General features: G+C 42.6%; 1 protein-coding gene across 3 annotated transcripts; it reads right to left on the reverse strand.

Annotated features, from left to right (window-relative positions):
- Positions 1–4,611: 4,611 nt before the first annotated feature.
- Positions 4,612–10,020, reverse strand: aln (divergent protein kinase domain 1C). Of its 3 annotated transcripts, none has more exons than XM_084590050.1 (4): positions 9,867–10,020; positions 9,717–9,775; positions 8,850–9,653; positions 4,612–8,268 (listed from the first exon to the last, which is right to left on the reverse strand). In XM_084590050.1, the coding sequence occupies exons 1-4, from the start codon at positions 9,925–9,927 to the stop codon at positions 8,065–8,067; spliced, it is 1,128 nt and encodes a 375-aa protein (XP_084446176.1). In that variant the 5' UTR covers positions 9,928–10,020; the 3' UTR covers positions 4,612–8,064. The 3 variants fall into 3 exon arrangements, with proteins under 3 accessions (XP_084446176.1, XP_084446178.1, XP_084446175.1); XM_084590052.1 differs by having other exon boundaries at positions 9,912–10,009; XM_084590049.1 differs by having other exon boundaries at positions 9,717–10,013.
- Positions 10,021–19,529: the final 9,509 nt, after the last annotated feature.

A 19,529-nucleotide genomic window follows, 5' to 3' on the forward strand; every position in this document is an offset into this window, starting at 1 on the left:
CATTACCAAGAGCTGAATATTCGGGCCGCTTTAGCAGGCGTAGCCTAGCATTACGTGCTACGAGAGGAGCCGCGCGATTCGCGGCTGCGACGGCGAAGAGCTGGACGGATACAAATCTTAAGAGTACTTTTTTTTTTTTTTTTTTTTTTTTTCACTGTCTTTACAAAACTTTCGCGTGTTACGTGCGTTGCACTGATCAGGAGCAGCAAGAGTTTCTTGCCGAGTGATTAATAACTGTCTCAGCCTGCAAGCAAGGTACACAGCAGCTTAAACTGGGGCATGTCGTCCGTAAGAGTGCGTCGAACTCGTCAAGGTCTAGGTTTACTTACCAGAGCGTCACAGCCTTAGAAGGAAACACTTCATGCTCTCTACAGCTCAACTACTTTATTAAATAGTTTATTAAACAAATACTGCAGAGGCTGGCATGCTCCTATCAGCCATGGTTAACATTGTACTAGCATAAAAATCCTTTTATTTATTGATAGCTATCAAAAAAATAAAAGGATTGTGAGTATCATAAAAGAAGTAAGTACCATGCAATTGAATTTTATTTCAGCTGTATTGAAAACTGCAACTGAATCACATATGCATTGTTTGCTGGGAATGTTCAGTTAGCATGTATGCATTATGCCCCAACATGCATGAAGCCAATACAAAATGGCTGAAAAGCTCTACTAATGTGTGTCAAGGGTCTGGAGGGACTATATATCTATTCCTGGCCCGGATGGGCCTAGCTAATCCAGCAGTGCAAGAGGCATTCACTTGCCGAGGCTTTGGTACATGCAAGAGAACCGTGCTTACAGGCAAAATTAGCCAAACATTTCAAACCATATATATACAACTGCTGGAGCTATTCATTTTGGGAATTTCTTCCCAGCACTGATTGCTGCATTATGTGAATAAGAAGAAAGTAATAAAGAAAATGTTTTGTCTTTACTGCACCCCTTGAAACCTCCGGAAGCTTCAGAATGTAAAACCCCTGCAATTGCTTCCCATCAATGTAGAGAAAAGCCTGTAGCCGTTTTGCTGGTGTGCATTTTATACTTTTTACTTTTTATACTTTTTTTATACCTTTTCTTTTAATTCAAGCTTCGATTGAGGAAAACGCAGAAAACTAGAAGGCCTTTCAGGTATGATCTGGATCAAATTCCATCAGAATATGCTGTGGAAGTGAGGACTCGATTTCAAGAATTACATCTAGAAGACAGAGAGCCTGAAGAGATGTGGACTGATGTTCGTGATATAATAGAAGTTACTGCTAAGGTAGTTCCGAAGCAAAAGAAATGCAAGAAAGCAAACTGGTTATCCGAAGAAGCTTTGCAAATAGCTAAGGAAAGGACGATGGCAAAAGTTATGGGGGAAAGAGAAAGATAGAAATTTCTCAATGCAGATTTTCAGAAAATAGCAAGGAGAGATAAGAATGCCTTCCTGAACATACAGTGCCAAGCAGTTGAGGACAACAGCCAACTGAGAAACACAAGAGCTCTGTATAAGACAATCAAAGATATCGAAGGAAGCTTCTGTGCTAAGCTGGGCGTGATAAAGGACAAACGAGGCAGGGACCTCACTGAAGCCTTAGAGATAAAGGAGAGGTGGCAGGAATACACAGAAGAGCTATACAAGGGCCCGGATGTGCAAACCCAACATAACACTGTTGTGATTACTGATCTCGAGCCAGGCATCTTGAAGAGTGAAGTTGAATGGGCCTTAGCCAGCCTTGCTAAGAACAAAGCTAGCGGAATTGATGGCATTCCAGCTGAGTTGCTTCAAAACCTTAACGGTGACGCTGTTAACGTTCTGTATAACTTATATCAGCAAATTTGGACAACCCTGCTGTGGCCACAGGATTGGAGGTCAGTTTACATCCCCATTCCAAAGAAAGGCAGTGCCAAAGATTGTTCCAACTGCCGCACGATCACGCTTATTTCGCATGCTAGCAAGGTGATGTTGAAAATCCTCCAAGGTAGGCTGCAGCAGTATGTGGATCAAGAGCTTCCGGACATGCAAGCTGGGTTTCGCAAGGGCAAAGGGAACAAGGGACCAGATTGCCAACCTTCGCTGGATCATGGAAAAAGCAAGAGAGTTCCAGAAACCCATCTACTTCTGCTTTATTGATTATGCGAAAGCGTTTGACTGCGTAGATCACAGCAGATTGTGGCAAGCTCTCCAAGAGATGGGAGTTCCAATTCACCCCACCTGTCTCCTCAGGAACCTGTATGAAGGGCAAGAGGCCACAGTCAGAACTGGGCATGGTCTTACTGATTGGTTTCCGATTGAGAAAGGAGTGAGACAAGGCTGCATACTGTCGCCCTGCCTATTTAACCTACATGCTGAGTGCATCATGAGGAAGGCCGGTCTGGACGAGTCTTCAGCTGGAGTGAAGATTGCTGGAAAACGTATCAACAACCTTAGATATGCGGATGATACCACTTTAATGGCAGAAAGTGAAGTTGAACTCAAGAGACTTCTGATGCGCGTACAAGAAGAGAGTGAGAAGTTTGGGCTTAAACTGAACATTAAAAAGACAAAGATCATGGCGTCTTGCCCTATCAAGTCCTGGAGCATCGAGGGAGAAGTGGAAGCTGTGACAGATTTTCTCTTATTGGGCTCCAAGATTACCCCGGAAGGAGGCTGCAGCCATGAAATTAGGAGACGCCTGCTTCTGGGAAAGAGAGCCATGGCTAGGCTTGACCGCCTAGTAAAGAGCAGAGACATTACACTGCCAACCAAGATCCGTATAACTCGTGCTATGGTCTTTCCAGTTGTGATGTATGAATGCGAGAGTTGGACTGTGAAGAAGGCTGACCGCCGAAGAATTGACGCATTTGAATTGTGGTGCTGGCGGAGACTCTTGAGAGTTCCTTGGACTGCCAGAAGATCAAATCAGTCGATATTGTCAATCATAAACCCTGACAACTCATTGTAGGGTCAAATTCTAAAGTTAAAGCTCAGCTACTTTGGTCATCTGATGAGAAGAGAGGAGTCGCTGGAGAAAGATTCGATGTTGGGAAAGGTTGAGAGTCACCGGAGAAAGGGTAGGCAGCGAATGCGATGGTTAGATGGCATCCTCGAGGCGCTGCAGATGAAGTTATGTAATGTTAGGAAGATAGTGAGAGACTTGAAAGCATGGCGTGGTATGGTCCATAGGGTCACGAAGAGTCGGACATGACTGAACGACTGAACTGAACTGATCTTATACTCGGAGCCTGGTTAAACGAGAACAACCAGCCCGTGTACACACAGATGCATTGAATGGGTAACACCTTGGCTGCTAATACATTCATAAAGAAATGTGGAAAATATATAGCTTATGCATTGTATATAGTGTGTTCAAAGTAAAGCATTTATTATGAACAGCTAGGCATAAGGTGAGCTTGTCTTGTGGTTCTTCCTAATGAAAACCTGTAGTAATTAAACGAAGGCATGTTTTAAAGCTTGGTGCACAGCTTTGCTACAGGCACCACAAAAGAAACAAACTTGGGCACGAGGGTTCCCCAAAAAAGAAAATAGCAAAATGTAACTCTTGACACACGCAGCTTTATTAAACTGTGAAAGAGAATTTTCTCAGCTGTTAATGATAAGCCCTTCTTGTAGTGTGGGCAATAACACCCAACCTTTTCTTGCAAAATTTTTACAATACATTTTCTATAGCATGTAACAACATATTAGTCTAAAGCAGACCTGTGAGGGAGAAAGAGCGAATTTGAACACGATGCACAGCACAGCATACAGAAATTAGAGTTTGAATAGACCTATGATCGAGAATTACTAAACTGCAACAATGTCTCGTACACCGCACAGAAATCTTGCTTCGGCTTTTCTAGTGCAAACAGCAGTTAATCCAAGTTAATTTAAGCATTTGCTAGAACTTCCTTTGATAAAGTTTTGCATAATGTTGAATCAACTAGTCGGCCTATTTTAATTTTGGCTTATAGCGTTGGCACAGCTTGAATTCCCTAATGATTTTTGGTTAGTCATTTCCAAGACAGTGGTAATTACAAGAAGTCTGGGATACCTATGAACACAGTGTTTTAAAACTAGCAGTTTTATAGCATTACCAACTACCACTTTGACCTTAACGGACCCGACAGCTACCAGCTGGACCAACCTCTGCCTATATTGCGGTGTTTTGCACCTCTTGAAATAGCTAATCACAGTCTTAGTGATGATTCAATTAGATCACATGTTTTCGGACGTTGTTTTCTTTGTTTCTAAAACTTGCTGCCTTGCTATTGTGAAGATCGAGAGAAGTGATGTATCTCAAACCATATGCTCAAACATAGCACATAGAAGGCAGACCGTGCCTCCCCGCAATCATGGTTTCCGGCCGTTCTGAAGCCTCTGCAGAATAACTCTGAAACGAGATACAATGACACATAAACTTATTGTATGCAATATTGCGAAAACAATGAGTGCAGCACTATGCAAATAATCATATGCAAGCTGTACCTAGATGTAGACAATCGCTTTTCATGCGCACATTCGCCTTCGAGGCTGAAATCAGTACTCTGCTTTGCTACATATAAAAAATTTGGTTTTATACCATTTATCTCAGCTGTTAGTTCTCCTATGTGCTGTACAATAATAAGTACTGGACAATGTTGGCATCTGTTTCTTTTTTTTTTTTTTTAAATTTGTGCTATCTGATATGAATTACCTTTGGAGTCTCTCTGAGCATTAAAAAATGCTAGCAAATGATTCGTATCTCTTCCTAACGAAAGCCTTGTCTGTAACCCTCTCTTTTCGTACACAGAACATGAATAAACCTAACTGCACCATATTTGTGTCTGCACGAACAGGAAACTTTGTCGTAACACGTCGTCTGTGTAATTTCTCCACACTTGCAGCGGGCTCAAATTGATTGATCTGCTGGTGAAGAATCTTTCATTATAGGGCATTAAACTACCGAAAAAGCTATCACATAGCAATGTATAAATCTTACAAGTGCTCACAAAAAAACATTCGTTGACACCGCAGCCCGCAGTCACGCAACAAGATCTTCCATCGGGATGCAGCTGATAGCATTGTCGCATAGGCCTTGATTCGATGAGCTCGCATATAACACAAATGCCCAATGAAAAATTATTTCAGTGCTTATAACGCCTTATCACACTGTAGGCCGAATAGCCATGTATATTTGCAAAGCTTTTCAAGACGAACGACCGCGCACACGCTGCTGGTCAACATCGGCTATGTGCTGCTTCTGCTATAGCGCATACCCGATGTTGACTGGGTATCAACTTTGTACTACACGGAACGAGAGAAAACCCACTTTACGAAATTCGCTAGCCTTCACAACACTGTAAGAACACTTACCACTATCAAAACACTCGAAGCAAAGCCTAGAGTTGCCTGTTTGTGTTTTGTTTGTGTAGCTGTTGCTGGCTGGCGTGCAGTTTCAACCTGTATTTTGTCAGTAATAGCGTTCATATCGCTGGAAAACCGGTGTTGTGCTTTGCCTTAAGCTGCGGCAACTTCTTTGGAATGGGATGCAGAATATTCTGAATGTCGTCGAAAAATGCCGCTCATTTCTGCCGCTCATTTTTCGACGACATTCAGAATATTCTGCATCCCATTCCAAAGAAGTTGCCGCAGCTTAAGGCAAAGCACAACACCGTTTTTCCAGCGACATGAACGCTATTACTGACAAAATACAGGTTGAAACTGCACGCCAGCCAGCAACAGCTACACAAACAAAACCATAGAAACGACCCGGAAGTCGAAATTCACGCGACCAGACGTTCATGAATCCAATTTATTGTACAAGAACTAATACTGAGAACCAGTATTTCACTGCTAAATTAAAAGTAATAAGCTCAAAGTATCAAATTTCCGCCAGCCACAAATCGTGGCATTCACCTATACGCCACGTTGCCATTGGTCACTTCGCACGGAAAATGGATGCCTTGGTTTCATTATCGTTTCGCCCGTTTTCCAACATCGAAATGTGATCGTGTTCTAACATAGGTCTTCTGTCTCAGTAATCAAGTGCCCTAACCATGCACTGACCACCACGGTCCCGCGATCATGAACTCGAGTGAACCTCATTTCAATGCTCTAATAACCGTACCAAACAAAAGTTCCATGACCACAGCGTGCGTGTGGTCACACAATGACAAAATTATCATGCAGTTATTATGCAGGATTTTATGCCCTCAGCTCAAGCATCAAAGAAGGTAAATTCCTTGGCTAGGGGCATCTTGGACATCAAATAAAAACGTTTCTCTGGAAACAGATATCATACTAACAGCTTGTGCACAAACATGCTAAACGATAATGCAAGGACCACGAGGCCTTGCTATAAAAATGCAACACTATACATGGCGAACAAAAATGTATAATGGTAAACGTTTTATCTGCAGAAACCTGAAAAAATGTGACCGAAGTTTCATGCCATTTCATATTATTTGATGTAAAAAAAGTAAAAGCCAAACAATAAATTTGCTCAATTTCACTGAATTAAATGAACAGGCAGTAACAGGACCAAGCTATACTTGCTGACTAGTAAGCTTAAGAGCCTATTTAACATGAAACAAGTATGTTATGACAAAGCAATAAGGCATGAGTAACGTTTGTTCTACAAACAAGGCAAAAAAAAAACGGAGTTTGTTTTAAGGGGCCCTAATTACTTTTCCCGTAAAATGCCTGTATTTCAGCACTTTTATTCGTTATGGCATTAGCATGTTGTAGCTTCACCCAAGGAGAAAAAGAAATCTACCAGTGCTTGTATTCACTGCACGACAGCAGAAACATTTTCAAGTGCAAATGTCCAAAAATGCAGATAGTGTTAAGCTTAAAAAAAATGGTAGGGCTTTAATTCAACCAAATGGGATGTGTAAAAGCTGTTGCGCAAAAATGGAAGTTGATTGAGACGATGACATACAAAGAGAGTGTATTAGTTTAACTTGTGGGTGACCGGCTGCAGCAATAGTTACAAAGTTCCATACTCGCTTCCCATGAGAGATTCCTGACTTAGAATGTGCTCTGCTATGGCAGGTTTCTTTTTCCCCTGAGCTTGGTAGATGTTTCTCACAAGACTCGCGGTTGGGTTTGATCATGCTAAATAGTGCTTTGACACTAAAACAGGTCACTCGCCAACATAAACCAGATGCTTTCTACAATCCAGATAAAAGCACGGCACATTCAACATCAAGTTTACCCAGCAGCCTCCAACAGGCTGACAGTGCTTTTGCAGAGAGAGAAAAAAAAAAAAAAAAACAAAGCAACAGAAATGAAAGGTGATATAGGGCCCCTATAACATGCAACAATTTCAGCGCCTTAACAAGGCCTGTTTTGCACCGTACATAGCACCACACAATTAGGTAAGAAGTGCAAAATCTTTGAACTGAAGAGATCTACCAGAATTGTCGTACAATTCTACATAAAAGTACATATACCAAAAAAACAATGCAACTGAGTGAACAGCATTTCAGCACGTAAATCGTGCACTCACTAGTTACTACTTCGCTCAAACACTTTTTTCATTAACTGTTAAAATAGCAGAACACATGTAAAATGTCACACACATTGCATGGACTTCAGCCCACTGTCAACCAAGCATTTTGTACCAAAAATGACAAAAGTTTCTAAGATACATAAATAATGATACTGCATTCTCCCATACCAGAGCCAGACCCAAATGAATCACGACTACAGATAGAAAGTTCGCAACAGGAGCCAAATTTAAGAACAATCTAATAGCAAAACTAGTCCCACTCCTATTGGTGAATGACCAAAAGAAGCGGGGCTAATGAATGAGTGGTTTTGCAATTAGATCTAATTTTACCCAACTGTACCCAACTTTGCTCATACAGGAGTTATGATCCAGGTGCACTTGAGTAATATCAGTTGCACCCATTTCCATGCACAGCTATCAGTGAACAATGATAATTTCCCAAAAAAAGAGATCACACCAAAATGAATCTCATTAGACAGACAGCACAAGAATGCATCATTTAAGGTGCAAACTGGAACTGAAAAAGTAGTCAGTATGCTAGGTTGCAGTTCAATGTTGATTGTTTCTTGGCTTGAGCCAACTTGAGCAATTTTCCCCTCATAAAGCACTCAGGGCACCAAAACAGAGTGAAGTAGCTCCACAAACTTTTCTTTTATCACTCTGCTCTGGTTTCTTGACAGTGGAGTAACGGACATGCTACCACATTCATTTAACAAGGCATGCAGCTCAGTAGCAATATCTGAAGGCGGGCTCCTCAGCAGGCCTGTATATCGACCAAACAGGTTCCCCAAGAAGACGTTCTTACAAATTCGCTGAAAAAAAGAAGAGCATACAAGTTAAAAGTCTACACAATTGCAGCAGAAAAGAAGTAAAAATCAGGTCCCACTGCTGATTGAATTCACAGACATAGCTTTTTTATTCGTAGTAAAATTTTTATTGAACTGAAGAAATTTTAATCCTGCACTGTTGCAAGTCACGTCTTAGCCATTTCAGGAAAATGCAACTGCTCAAGTCTTCAATATGATAAATAATGCAAAAAATGTTTTGCAAAACTTTGCAATGGCTATCAACTTATACACTTCTTGAAATACTATAGTAGGATAAAATTTAAGAGAAACACAGTTGATTACAGGCATTGATTGGTATGTGGTGCGTGTATTAATCTGCTGAACAGTAAACAGAATAAGCTTATGATATTTGACTGCACCAAAATAGTCAGAGGCATCGAAATTCGAGCTTATAATTTAGTAACCAGAAAAGCCTTAAAAGTGGACTCTCTTTCGTCACGGTGGAACAGTGTGCGGCGGTTACTGCAGACTTTAGTTTGTGTCCGACTATAGGATAGACCAGCAGACCTCATAAATTCTCATAATAGGAATGCCTTAATATGTACCTGCAGATTGTTATTGAGCACAATGGCGTCACATTGGCCCAGTGAGTTGCAACGGCCAGCACAATCGAAGAAATCACAGTCTTTATCAATGTTGCAGTGTCCCGAACTGGCAATATTTGCTTGCACAGTCGAATGCAGCCCAAAAGCATCCAAGTCTAGCATCTTGACAAGACCTTTTGCGTCGACACCAAAGTGGTTCGACTTCATGTCGCATTGATGGATTTCCTCTTCCATGGCATTCTCCAGTATATCCAAGGTATTTAATATACGCAGAGCTATCATGGCACGATCCTTAAAACTAGTAGCGGTAGCATCACTGTGCTCAGACCAAAAACGTGTTTCCAACGGCGACAGAAACTCTACAGCATAGGCATGCCCGCAAGTTCCCAATAGTTTGGGCGCCACGTTCAGGCCCTCAAGCGCCAGAGTAAAGAGATACTCGGTTTGCTGAAGCAGTGCGTAGATGCTATTCATTTCAGCAGTGCTGAACTGCTTTTTATAGAATGTCTCGACCCAAGTGGAGTTGCGCCTGAATACATAACTGATTTGGGAATTCACCATGCGAGTAAAAGTGGCATTATCTGGATAGTGATTATGCTTGCTGTTGTCGATCCAGTATACAGGATCCAGAGAAGTGATGAGGCGTTTCTTCGCTTTCACTACAACAGGCTTAGAGTTCCATATTGCAGTAAAAACGATGTCTTTGCCGATGTGATGATTCTGACACTGGATATTGGAGATGTCCCGCGAACAGAGGTGGGCGCAAAGGTTGCCGGATATTTCGCCTCTTCCGTAGGCATCGCACTGGAAGGAAGCAATAACAAATGGTTACCTTACGTTCCTAAATACGTAATATCAAGTACTTACAATATTGACCAGGAAGGTTTCTATGTCGGAGTTCGTGCATCCCGGAAAAGTAAGCTGAGCTAGAAAAGCGAGCACTCCAATAAACAATAATGCAACCAGTACCTTCACTGGTTTCGCAGATCGCCGTGGCCTAAAAGCACAGTGCAATACCTTCATGAACACATAGTTCTGCACATACTGCTTGACGGTACTTGCCTCTTTTCAGTGGCATTACGGGTTAGAGTAAAGCAGCACGAAGACGCGAAGCTGACGAAACCGCCATCATCTTCCGAAATGTAGGGCGCATGTGCGCATGCGTATAAGTATAGTCGTATAGTTTCCGCGGACCTCTAGAAGATCTGTGCTCGTCACAAGGCGCTGCTGCTATTCTATTCAGTTTGTCATAACCATTCTTTCCTCCTTAATATTAACTCCATAAATTTGTCCACACAGTTTCATATTTAGAATACAGAGTTAATGTACTGATTTGAAATTCTATGTTCGTCAAAACGGTTGTTTCAGTCAACAGTAGCCAGAGCTAGCCACACTGAAGTTATCTTTATTTGGCGCTAATTTTGAAACGGAAACTTTTGTAGACTTATAAATGCTTGAGCACTGTGATATATATAAGAGAGAGAGAGAGAGAGAGAGAGAGAGATGATATGGTCATATGGTCACGGACAAAATTTCGTGGCTCTGCAGCGGCAGCTTGGTAGGAAACGGAAGCAGGCACCCTGCTCTCACCATGCGTAGCGGTGGTGTTGAATGTGGTAGCCTGCTCCATGGTACTGGGACAAAAGCCCGTCACCTTCTTTCCTGCCTAGCTTTCTCTGTAGAGCTACAAACGTTGTAAAATAAGTCCGGATTTTGATAATAGGATATTATACGCACTAAAGGCACTCGAATATAAGTCGAGTCGAGACAGTACGTCTGGACAGTAACTGAAGCTGTGCTTACTCAATGTGTGTGTGTGTGTGTGTGTGTGTGTGTGTGTGTGTGTGTGTGTGTGTGTGTGTGTGTGTGTGTGTGTGTGTGTGTGTGTGTGTGTGTGTGTGTGTGTGTGTGTGTGTGTGTGTGTGTGTGTGTGTGTGTGTGTGTGTGTGTGTGTGTGTGTGTGTGTGTGTGTGTGTGTGTGTGTGCGTGCGTGCGTGCGTGCGTGCGTGCGTGCGTGCGTGCGTGCGTGCGTGTGTGCGTGCGTGTGTGCGTGCGTGCGTGTGTGTGCGTGCGTGCGTGCGTGTGTGTGTGTGTGTGTGTGCGTGCGTGCGCGCGCGCGCGCGCGCGTGTTGGCTTGCAGTTGCACGCAGTGGCTCACCTCCCTATCTTCTCCTTTGCCCCTACGACACCGTTGCGGACGTTTCCAGATTAATTTTTTACGGCCTCGTGTTCTTCGCCCCCAATTTTGATTTTTTTAGCTGAAAAAGTTACATACAGCTTTATTTGGGTAGAAAGGGCCCAAACTAAACTTATTACTCAAAAAAACTATGCGATTGCGACATTGTTGAGTATCATATAGCGGGCGATTTTAATGTAAAAGCACTCATCAAGTCAGCTCTCTCCTCAAGTCTGTGTGCGCCTCCACGCCTGGTTGTCATAGCAGGTGTGACGTTAGCCATTGCCGAGCCAATGAAATGGTGAGTAGGTCGACGGCATATACAATTGATAACTTTGTGGCAAGTCACTCACTCTCCCTACTGCTTCCCGCGCGTCATTGTTCGTACGACATCCCTAACGGAGCTTCATGTAGTGCCACATTTTCCTCCTTTTGAATCAAAATTATGACGCAAAGACGTATGTGCCTTTAATTTTATAGTGAAATAAAGACCTGTAATGCTTCGCTCAAATCTGTGCCAGTCTATCAATGCTAAACCTTCAAACAGAATCGTCAATCGGAATCTATGGATCCCAGATGTGGTCAAGTGACAAAAAGAACTTAAGAGAAAACGTGAGATGCAGAAGATGATACGACCTGCTGAAAGTCCAGAAGATCGTGCTGCAAGGTTGGAGGCTGAGCGAAATCGAAAACCTGGTAAAGCCGCTGTTCAACCGGAACTTCGTACCGCTTTCACACGGCCATGCTAAAACCTAACCATGCTTAAACCTGCCTAACAGTTTTACAGTTTACACATTTGTATCTTAAAGCCTATGAGAGATACCTCTGTGCGGTCTGTGCAGGTGGGCTTTACAGCAAGGCGCACGTTACGTACTTTACAGAGCTTAGTGATTACACGAATAATTAATTAAATTAAATTATCAACTTTTTTTTTTTTTTTTTTTTTTTTTTTTTTTACCAGCTGCTGCGCATTTGAAGCTCGAGCTGCATTTGTCGGACCCCGTCTAGCGTCTTGCAACTGATCGTATTGCGCCAACGGTCTCCGTCTCCAGTTCTCCTAACATCCCACTAATCCCCTCTGCACGTTGATTAGTTAATTTGTAGTTAATTAATCGTCAAATGCATATAATATCAGCCGTGCTGTCACCTGCATAGACCGAACCGAGGCATCTTTCGCAGTTAAAAAAAAAAAACATAATTCAATAAAAAAAAAAAAAAAAACTAATCACCCGGCATGATACTCCATGCTGTAAAGGGTGTTTTGAGTGAGCGTTTAGAATTGCATCTAAAACGGCACTTTTATTACGGAGTTTAATCGTGCAGCTTACTTCCTTTGACCTGGTATCTGGCTAATGCAGATGGTTTGATGCCTTGGGCGCATCCCGTTTTTCCTAAGAAAATTTGTGATTGTTTTTGATCACCTTTGTGCCTGCTGTGAAACGACCTTGCACGTTCCGTCACTGTTTTAAACACAAGTTAATTTTATTTTGCATCTTTTCTTAATTTTTCTTACCTTTTCGCTCTTTATTACTTGCTCCTTCAGGAATAGCTTCATTATTGCTTTCGTTTTTCCTTTATATGCAACTTCTGTCTCAATTTATGAGACACCCGTGACCAAAGTGGACAAATGAGGATCCTGGAACCATGTTACTAATAGCCAACAAAATACAGGAAGTCATAGAGAAAGATTTGTGCCAAATAGTTCAGGCTTTTGTGACAAGCAGAATAGTTTACGCCATCCCCTACGTCAAGCTAGGGCCGGCGGAAAAGAACAAAATAGAAGGGATCATAAGGCAGACATATAATGCAGCTCTATGCTAACCCACGGCACCCCTGTGGAAATAATTCCTAAACTGGGGGTCCACAATAACGCCACGGATCTGTGCGAGACATATAATCACACAGTTGAAGAGGCTAGCCACCACGTCCACCGGGTGGAAGATCCTGTGTAACCTAGGACTATGGGATAAGACCCCAGAACGAAACGCGCAAGCAAAACTGCCGACCGAAGTGAGGACCGCACTCACTATTAAACCGCTATCAAAAAGACATGCAAGGCATGAGGAGAGCAAGAGCAAAGTCCCTTGAAGCCAAGCTAGAAGGCTCGGAATACACTGCTATGCAGTCGAGACATAATAGAAAGGGGGCAACTTTTTTGTGGTCATGGGTGGAAACGGCTCAGGTGAAACAATTATGGCAGGATAATTAAAGAACAAGAGAGGAGGCGGCTATCGCCATGACAGTGGTTGGCGCAAAAGCAGCTACCGTAAAGCAATTGAGAGGCATGCTCTCCAATTAGACAGAACGAATTCTAAGATATCAATACTGGAAGCAAAGAGGGGTGGAACTAGTGTGGGTGCTGGCTCCCTCGATTGGGGGACAGGAGTAACGATTTAGCTCACAGTTTTAGCTCACAGTATAGTTCGAGACTATGTCAGCAGAACAGTGAGCCAGGCTGAGTACCCTAATTTCACGAGAGATGCAGTCACATCGTTCGACGACTACACTAACCACTTTAAGCTAGAAAGGCGGAGATATCCGCCACCAGACAAGAAGTTCGACAAAAGGCAGGAGGTAACGTGGTGTCGGCTCCAGACGCGAGCCTTCTTTAGCCCGTCGAAACCTAGCACACATGTACCTAACACAATACAATCCAACTTGCAAATAGAGATAGCCGGATATGACCACATTTAGTGGAGCTGCAAAAAGGCGCCGCTACCGGCGGACTCACTATATCAGTCCCTTCCTCTAGAGCGGTGGGAGGATATACTGGCCAGCTCAGATCCTCTGACGCAAGTCCGGGTTACTAGTGGGCTCACAAGGTCGCAGAGAGCCACGGACTTGAAACTACAGAGCCCACATATGGGGCTCAATGCTGACAGTAAATGCTTTCCAATCCCAAAAATTGTCGCGCTTCCTGCTGATGATGTTCCTGCTACTGAGAAGAGATCGTCTTCATCTCGTATCATCCATTATCCGCCGAATGGGCACATATCACCTTATGCTTCCGGCTCCGCCATAAAATATGCTGGAGTCCTGTCACTGCATATTTTAGGAGCAGTGAAACATTCACAGCTGTTGGTTAGTTTCCTCACAGCGAAAAAGCACGTAAAATTATTGTACTATGCTGAATCTGTTTTCTGCCGCTAAAATTATAAAGCACTTCATAGTGAGAAAATTACCCACACCTGGCCACGCTTCATCATATGTGATACGAAAATCAATACCTCTCACACTGCAGTATGAAAGTTTATTGCACTGTAGACGCTGAAAGAGAATCATAAACTATTTTATTACCTTCAAAATAATCAAACTGCCTAATTATATGACATTCTTAATTTATTGTGTTTTCGGATATATTGTGCACGTAGTACTCAATATGTCAACAGTGCAATTTTTTTTTCCTAGCGTTAATATTAAGGAAGAAAAAAGTACGGACGATTGCATGCCACAGGCAGACTTTTCGCACACATCGCTGTGTCCGGATTTTTCAATGATGCTAACAAGTGGAGTCATTCAAACCATGGTTATATTTTGTGCAGACAAACTACTGGTGGCAAAGAGTAAGCTAGGCGTCTTTCCGCCATTCTGAAAAAGTTATTGTTTCCGAAGAAAAAAATTCACAAAGTACACATATGAGAAATCAGGCCTTGCTTACGAATTATTTCCCCCCCTCGAAGCCGCACTTTTTTCAAATTTTCCGAATAGGCACTTGTGCAATAATCAAGCTCACTAAATTTAATTTCTATATATGAAGAAAAAGCATAAGAAATCTTATGCCAAATATAACATTTTTGAAGGTATGGGTCTTATTCAAAAATAAATTATATAAAACAATTCCTGATTTTGCTCAACACTGTTCCGACAATGCTCAAGACGTAAGCAAGAAAGGATATGAAAATACATGTTGCGTTATTTTGTTCCTTATCAAGTTACGAAAGCTCAAATTTGTCACTTCAGCATCGGCAAAAGCATCTCAATGGAGATTGCGAAGCAGCTGCTACTCCACCCGCAGCTGTAATAAATTCGCGAAATGCCTTGTTAGAGGCATAGTCGAGGCCATAAGCAGGTAACCAAAATGTTATTTTTTTTTTTTTTTGCTTCACGACTTCCAAAAGAAAATAGCATGAAATCAAAGCATAAGGAAAAAACAGTTTCAATAAAAGAATGCAGACATTTTCGGGGTTGATTTTTCCCATGAGTGAACTGGTATCATAAATGGGCCAGGATATGCATTAGTGAATGCTTTCTAAATGTAGGTTCTGATCTCCTCTCGATGGTAGAGTTTCAACACGAATTGTGATGTTGATTCTTTCCATTTGTTGTTATTATAATTGAATCTATCACCCTTGCTTTATATCTGTAGTTGAACTCCTGACATCCGTTGTCAATTTGAGTATGCTGTTTTTGTATCTGTTTAAATGTGTGTTCTGTCGCTGACTGCCACTTTCAGAGGTTCTTGGGTCCCTGTCGATCTTATTCGTAGCAGCTTTTATCTCTTGAACATTTCCAGGAAAAAAGTAAAATTAAAGAATTTAATTGAAAAGAAATGTGAGCTCAGGTGTAGAAAGACTATTGGGACTGTAGAAACCAAGACGGAAGCGCGAAACGATTTCAAAATTATTTTATTTTCTTTGCGGGTTAAAGACAAATCCTTCTTGGCATCTTTGTGCCTTCTGAACTTAACTTCATGTGCATGAATGTATTCACGCAACCGGCCGCAAGTCTTTACACTCGCCTATTTTTCTGATCATGTAATAGTTGAAATTTGTCCCCAAGCTCACAGACCAGTTACACGTTGTTCAGTCTTTCTGACAAGATACCATTTCAGATGCTGATTGTATCACATTCGTTTTGCCTGTTCCCTGGTTGTTAAGGGATTCCTGGTGTTTTACTAATCCGCAAATTCCATGGCAGGTTTTCCCATGTCTTGTTGCAGATAACAGCACTTTATGGACGCATGGTTGTTTGACAACACTCCGTGTAATCGTTTTTTTTTTTTTAATGCATTTCAGCCTTGTTTGTCACGTTTTTGAAATCATCTTAAACATGATCTGACATTCAGGCATGGTGCTAGCGCACAAGGAAGACACACACTTCGGGCAGGCGGACAGGACAAACGCTAGACTTGCAACTGAAATTTATTCCGGAAAGAACACATTTATACATTTTTTTTTTAATTTTTTTTCCCTTCCCTCATTCTTAACATGATCCGCTGGTGCTGCCTTCAGTTGCAGTCGCGTCAGAAGTGATAAAAGCAACTTAAAAACACCACGTTTACAGAATGCACTGAAATGATTAAATTCGATAAATCTGAAATGCAAATGGGACGAAGAGCATGAGGAATACGGTACGAAAAGACCTTACAGAACTAAAATATAAATACGAAATAAAACCGTTGTGGCAAAAGAAATCTTCAAAAGGTGACGTGAAAGCTAAAACGGACATGTGTAAAGGCATGCCGAGGTGACGTTAGATGAAACAGACAAAACAACCATAAAAAGATAAAAAGTACACCGCGACAACCCAGCAACAGTTAGATGAGACAGACAAAACACCCATGGATTGATAAAAACTACACCGCGACAACCCCAACAAAATGAGCAGGAGTTCCAACACAAGTAAAGAAGAACCACAATACCCTTGGCGCAACCCCCGGCACAAGTCTTAGGGCAGGGGAAAGAGTGATGGGAGAAAAATTGCCCGCCAGATAGTAACAAGGGCTACGACAAATCATCAGCTACTGGTGAAGGAAAAACCTTCATAATTTTTGATAGCCACCATACCTTTCCAGATATTCTCATTCTTTATTACTTCTCATTCTTTATTACCTATCTATCTATCTATCTATCTATCTATCTATCTATCTATCTATCTATCTATCTATCTATCTATCTATCTATCTATCTATCTATCTATCTATCTATCTATCTATCTATCTATCTATCTATCTATCTATCTATCTATCTATCTATCTATCTATCTATCTATCTATCTATCTATCTATCTATCTATCTATCTATCTATCTATCTATCTATCTATCTATCTATCTATCTATCTATCTATCTATCTATCTATCTATCTATCTATCTATCTATCTATCTATCTATCTATCTATCTATCTATCTATCTATCTATCTATCTATCTATCTATCTATCTATCTATCTATCTATCTATCTATCTATCTATCTATCTATCTATCTATCTATCTATCTATCTATCTATCTATCTATCTATCTATCTATCTATCTATCTATCTATCTATCTATCTATCTATCTATCTATCTATCTATCTATCTATCTATCTATCTATCTATCTATCTATCTATCTATCTATCTATCTATCTATCTATCTATCTATCTATCAAGTTGTCTAGGCTGTCAAGTTTGTGCTGCTATATCTGCGACCAAACGTAAAGCAGAAAGCAGCATATATGAGTAGACGAGACACTAACATAGCTTTATGAGTACACGTTAGGAAGAAGAAGGGGTGACATCAGTGCACACATTTTTCACTCGCCGTGGTGGGGCAGTGGTTAGGGCGCTCGACAACTGTGCCCATGGATACGGGATCGAATCCCGGCCTCGGCGGCCGCTTTTCGACGGAGGCGAAAAGCAAGACTCTCATGTGCTGTACGATGTCAGTGATCGTTTAAGAACCCCAGGTGGTCGAAATTTCCGGGGTCCTCCACTACAGCGCGTCTCTCATAGCCTGAGTTGCTTTGGGACTTTAAACCCCCAAACATGTTTTTCATGATAATTTAAAATATTTTCACCTTGGACACTTCTGCTTAAAGGTATACTGAACAAATATCCAAGAATATTGAGAAAGCACCACAATTGATTACACTAGTACAGAGACATAATTCGGGTTGTTTTGAGCGGATGGCTGTATTTTTGACGTTTTCTGAGCGGCCGCCGGGTCAGAGGCAGCGCGCTCTCGACTGTGAGCCGGCGGGTGTGATGTCACAACTACCCTCAGCAACGTAATGGCTCCGCGATCCCGCCGCCCCCGCACCTGAAGTTGGTTGACCGGCTACACATAACATAGCTACACGCAGTGTCGGTTCCCCGGCGTCGCGCCGTGCACCATGCTGCGAAGTGTGGAATGCTGCACTCGAGGGAGGCCGAGGGGGCCAACCTCAAGTTTGGCTGCGCTAAGGCTCCTCCATTTAGGCTGCGCTAAGGCTGCGCGACTGCAGTGCGCGCTCCTCCGCAAGCGGCAAAATTTTGGAGCATTGGTTGGGCGCGGCGCTGATATGGCGCTTGACCGAAATTGTTCTGGCGGCTTCGTGTGCTGCTCGCGTTACCTCCCTTTCGCGCCGGCCCGCCGCTGTGGCTTCGCGGGCACGCAAACAGGTGTCACAGCCGAGTTTAAAACATGGCTGGAGTGGTTCTGTGACGCTTGAAATGTGGGGAAGTGTATTGTTGTGTTGTTGGCTGTCGCAACAGCTCGCCTGTAGACTTTCTTGTCTTTGCGGCTTCTGCACGCGGAAGCAGCTAGCTTTGCGCGCGCGCGCACGCGCGCTCCTGCTTCTACTTTTCAAACTCGCGCTTGTACGAAGTGGTGTTTGAAGTGAGTGTGCAGCAATGTACACACTGCGATGTGGTTTTAAGAAAATAGCCGACAGCGGTGGCTATTTTCGCAGCGCAAATGTCAAAAAGGGAGAGCTGTTAGTCAGCCATGTGCATTCTGTTGAGCAGATTGTAGAAGACAACGCTGTTATCGTGAAGACTAAGTGTGTGTGTCGCAGGTCAGCTACCACATCGTGTACGACGTGTAATTTGAGGCAAGTATTTAATTTTTATTATACCCATTTCATTAAGGCCCAGATGCTCTCTAAAGAGGGCTTCGGATTTTTGCCGCTGGGCTTGCCCCATTGTTGTGCCTGGCTTGTGCAGGACTCATCTTCGTGGGAGTTTATGAAACAGCTCACAGCAGCAACATGCTTGCAGCGCCCCTGAATTCCTGCCTTTCAGGTACACTTAGCACGGGAAATCGCAAGCTGGCGCTTTTCAGTGCATGTCCATGCTAGCTGCAAGGAAACGTGTCACTTAACAGAGACGGCCGTTTGGTTCATTTCGAACCCACGACATAAAGAGCAGAACTAACCAAAGCGAACAGGGATATGCTGCCTCGTAACTAATGCTCAGACGCAGATTGTTTCTTATTTAGAAAGCAGACACTGAAGCTCCAAGGCAGGATATATAAAATGACCTGTAAGCAAGGATACAATTGAGTGAACATGTTCATTTAGTAAGGCTACGAGGGACGCTGTATTGGAGACCTGTAAAAATCCCCCCACTCCCTTCCGTGGTTATTTAACGGGCACGTATATTTCTAAAGACCTCCTTGCAGTTCGCCTCCAGCGAGCGGCGGCCGGGATCAAACCCGCGTCGCCATGACCAGCAGTCCCTAACGCGTGAGCCACCGCGGCGGGGCGAGTGATTGAATAAAACAGTTATATACCAATATTAAAGCTATAGGAACAATGAAGTAAT

This window comes from Amblyomma maculatum, chromosome 1 (genome assembly GCF_055883805.1).
Source record: "Amblyomma maculatum isolate TAMU_Amacu chromosome 1, ASM5588380v1, whole genome shotgun sequence".
Classification (NCBI taxonomy): domain Eukaryota; kingdom Metazoa; phylum Arthropoda; class Arachnida; order Ixodida; family Ixodidae; genus Amblyomma; species Amblyomma maculatum.

Coding starts and splice junctions, on each gene's coding strand:
- aln (XM_084590049.1), bottom strand. CDS start 9,872: ATGAAGGTATTGCACTGTGCTTTTAGGCCACGGCGATCTGCGAAACCA. Junction 9,654..9,716: donor AAACCTTCCTGGTCAATATT/GTAAGTACTTGA, acceptor GCTTCCTTCCAG/TGCGATGCCTACGGAAGAGG. Junction 8,269..8,849: donor TGCTCAATAACAATCTGCAG/GTACATATTAAG, acceptor TCTTTTTTTCAG/CGAATTTGTAAGAACGTCTT.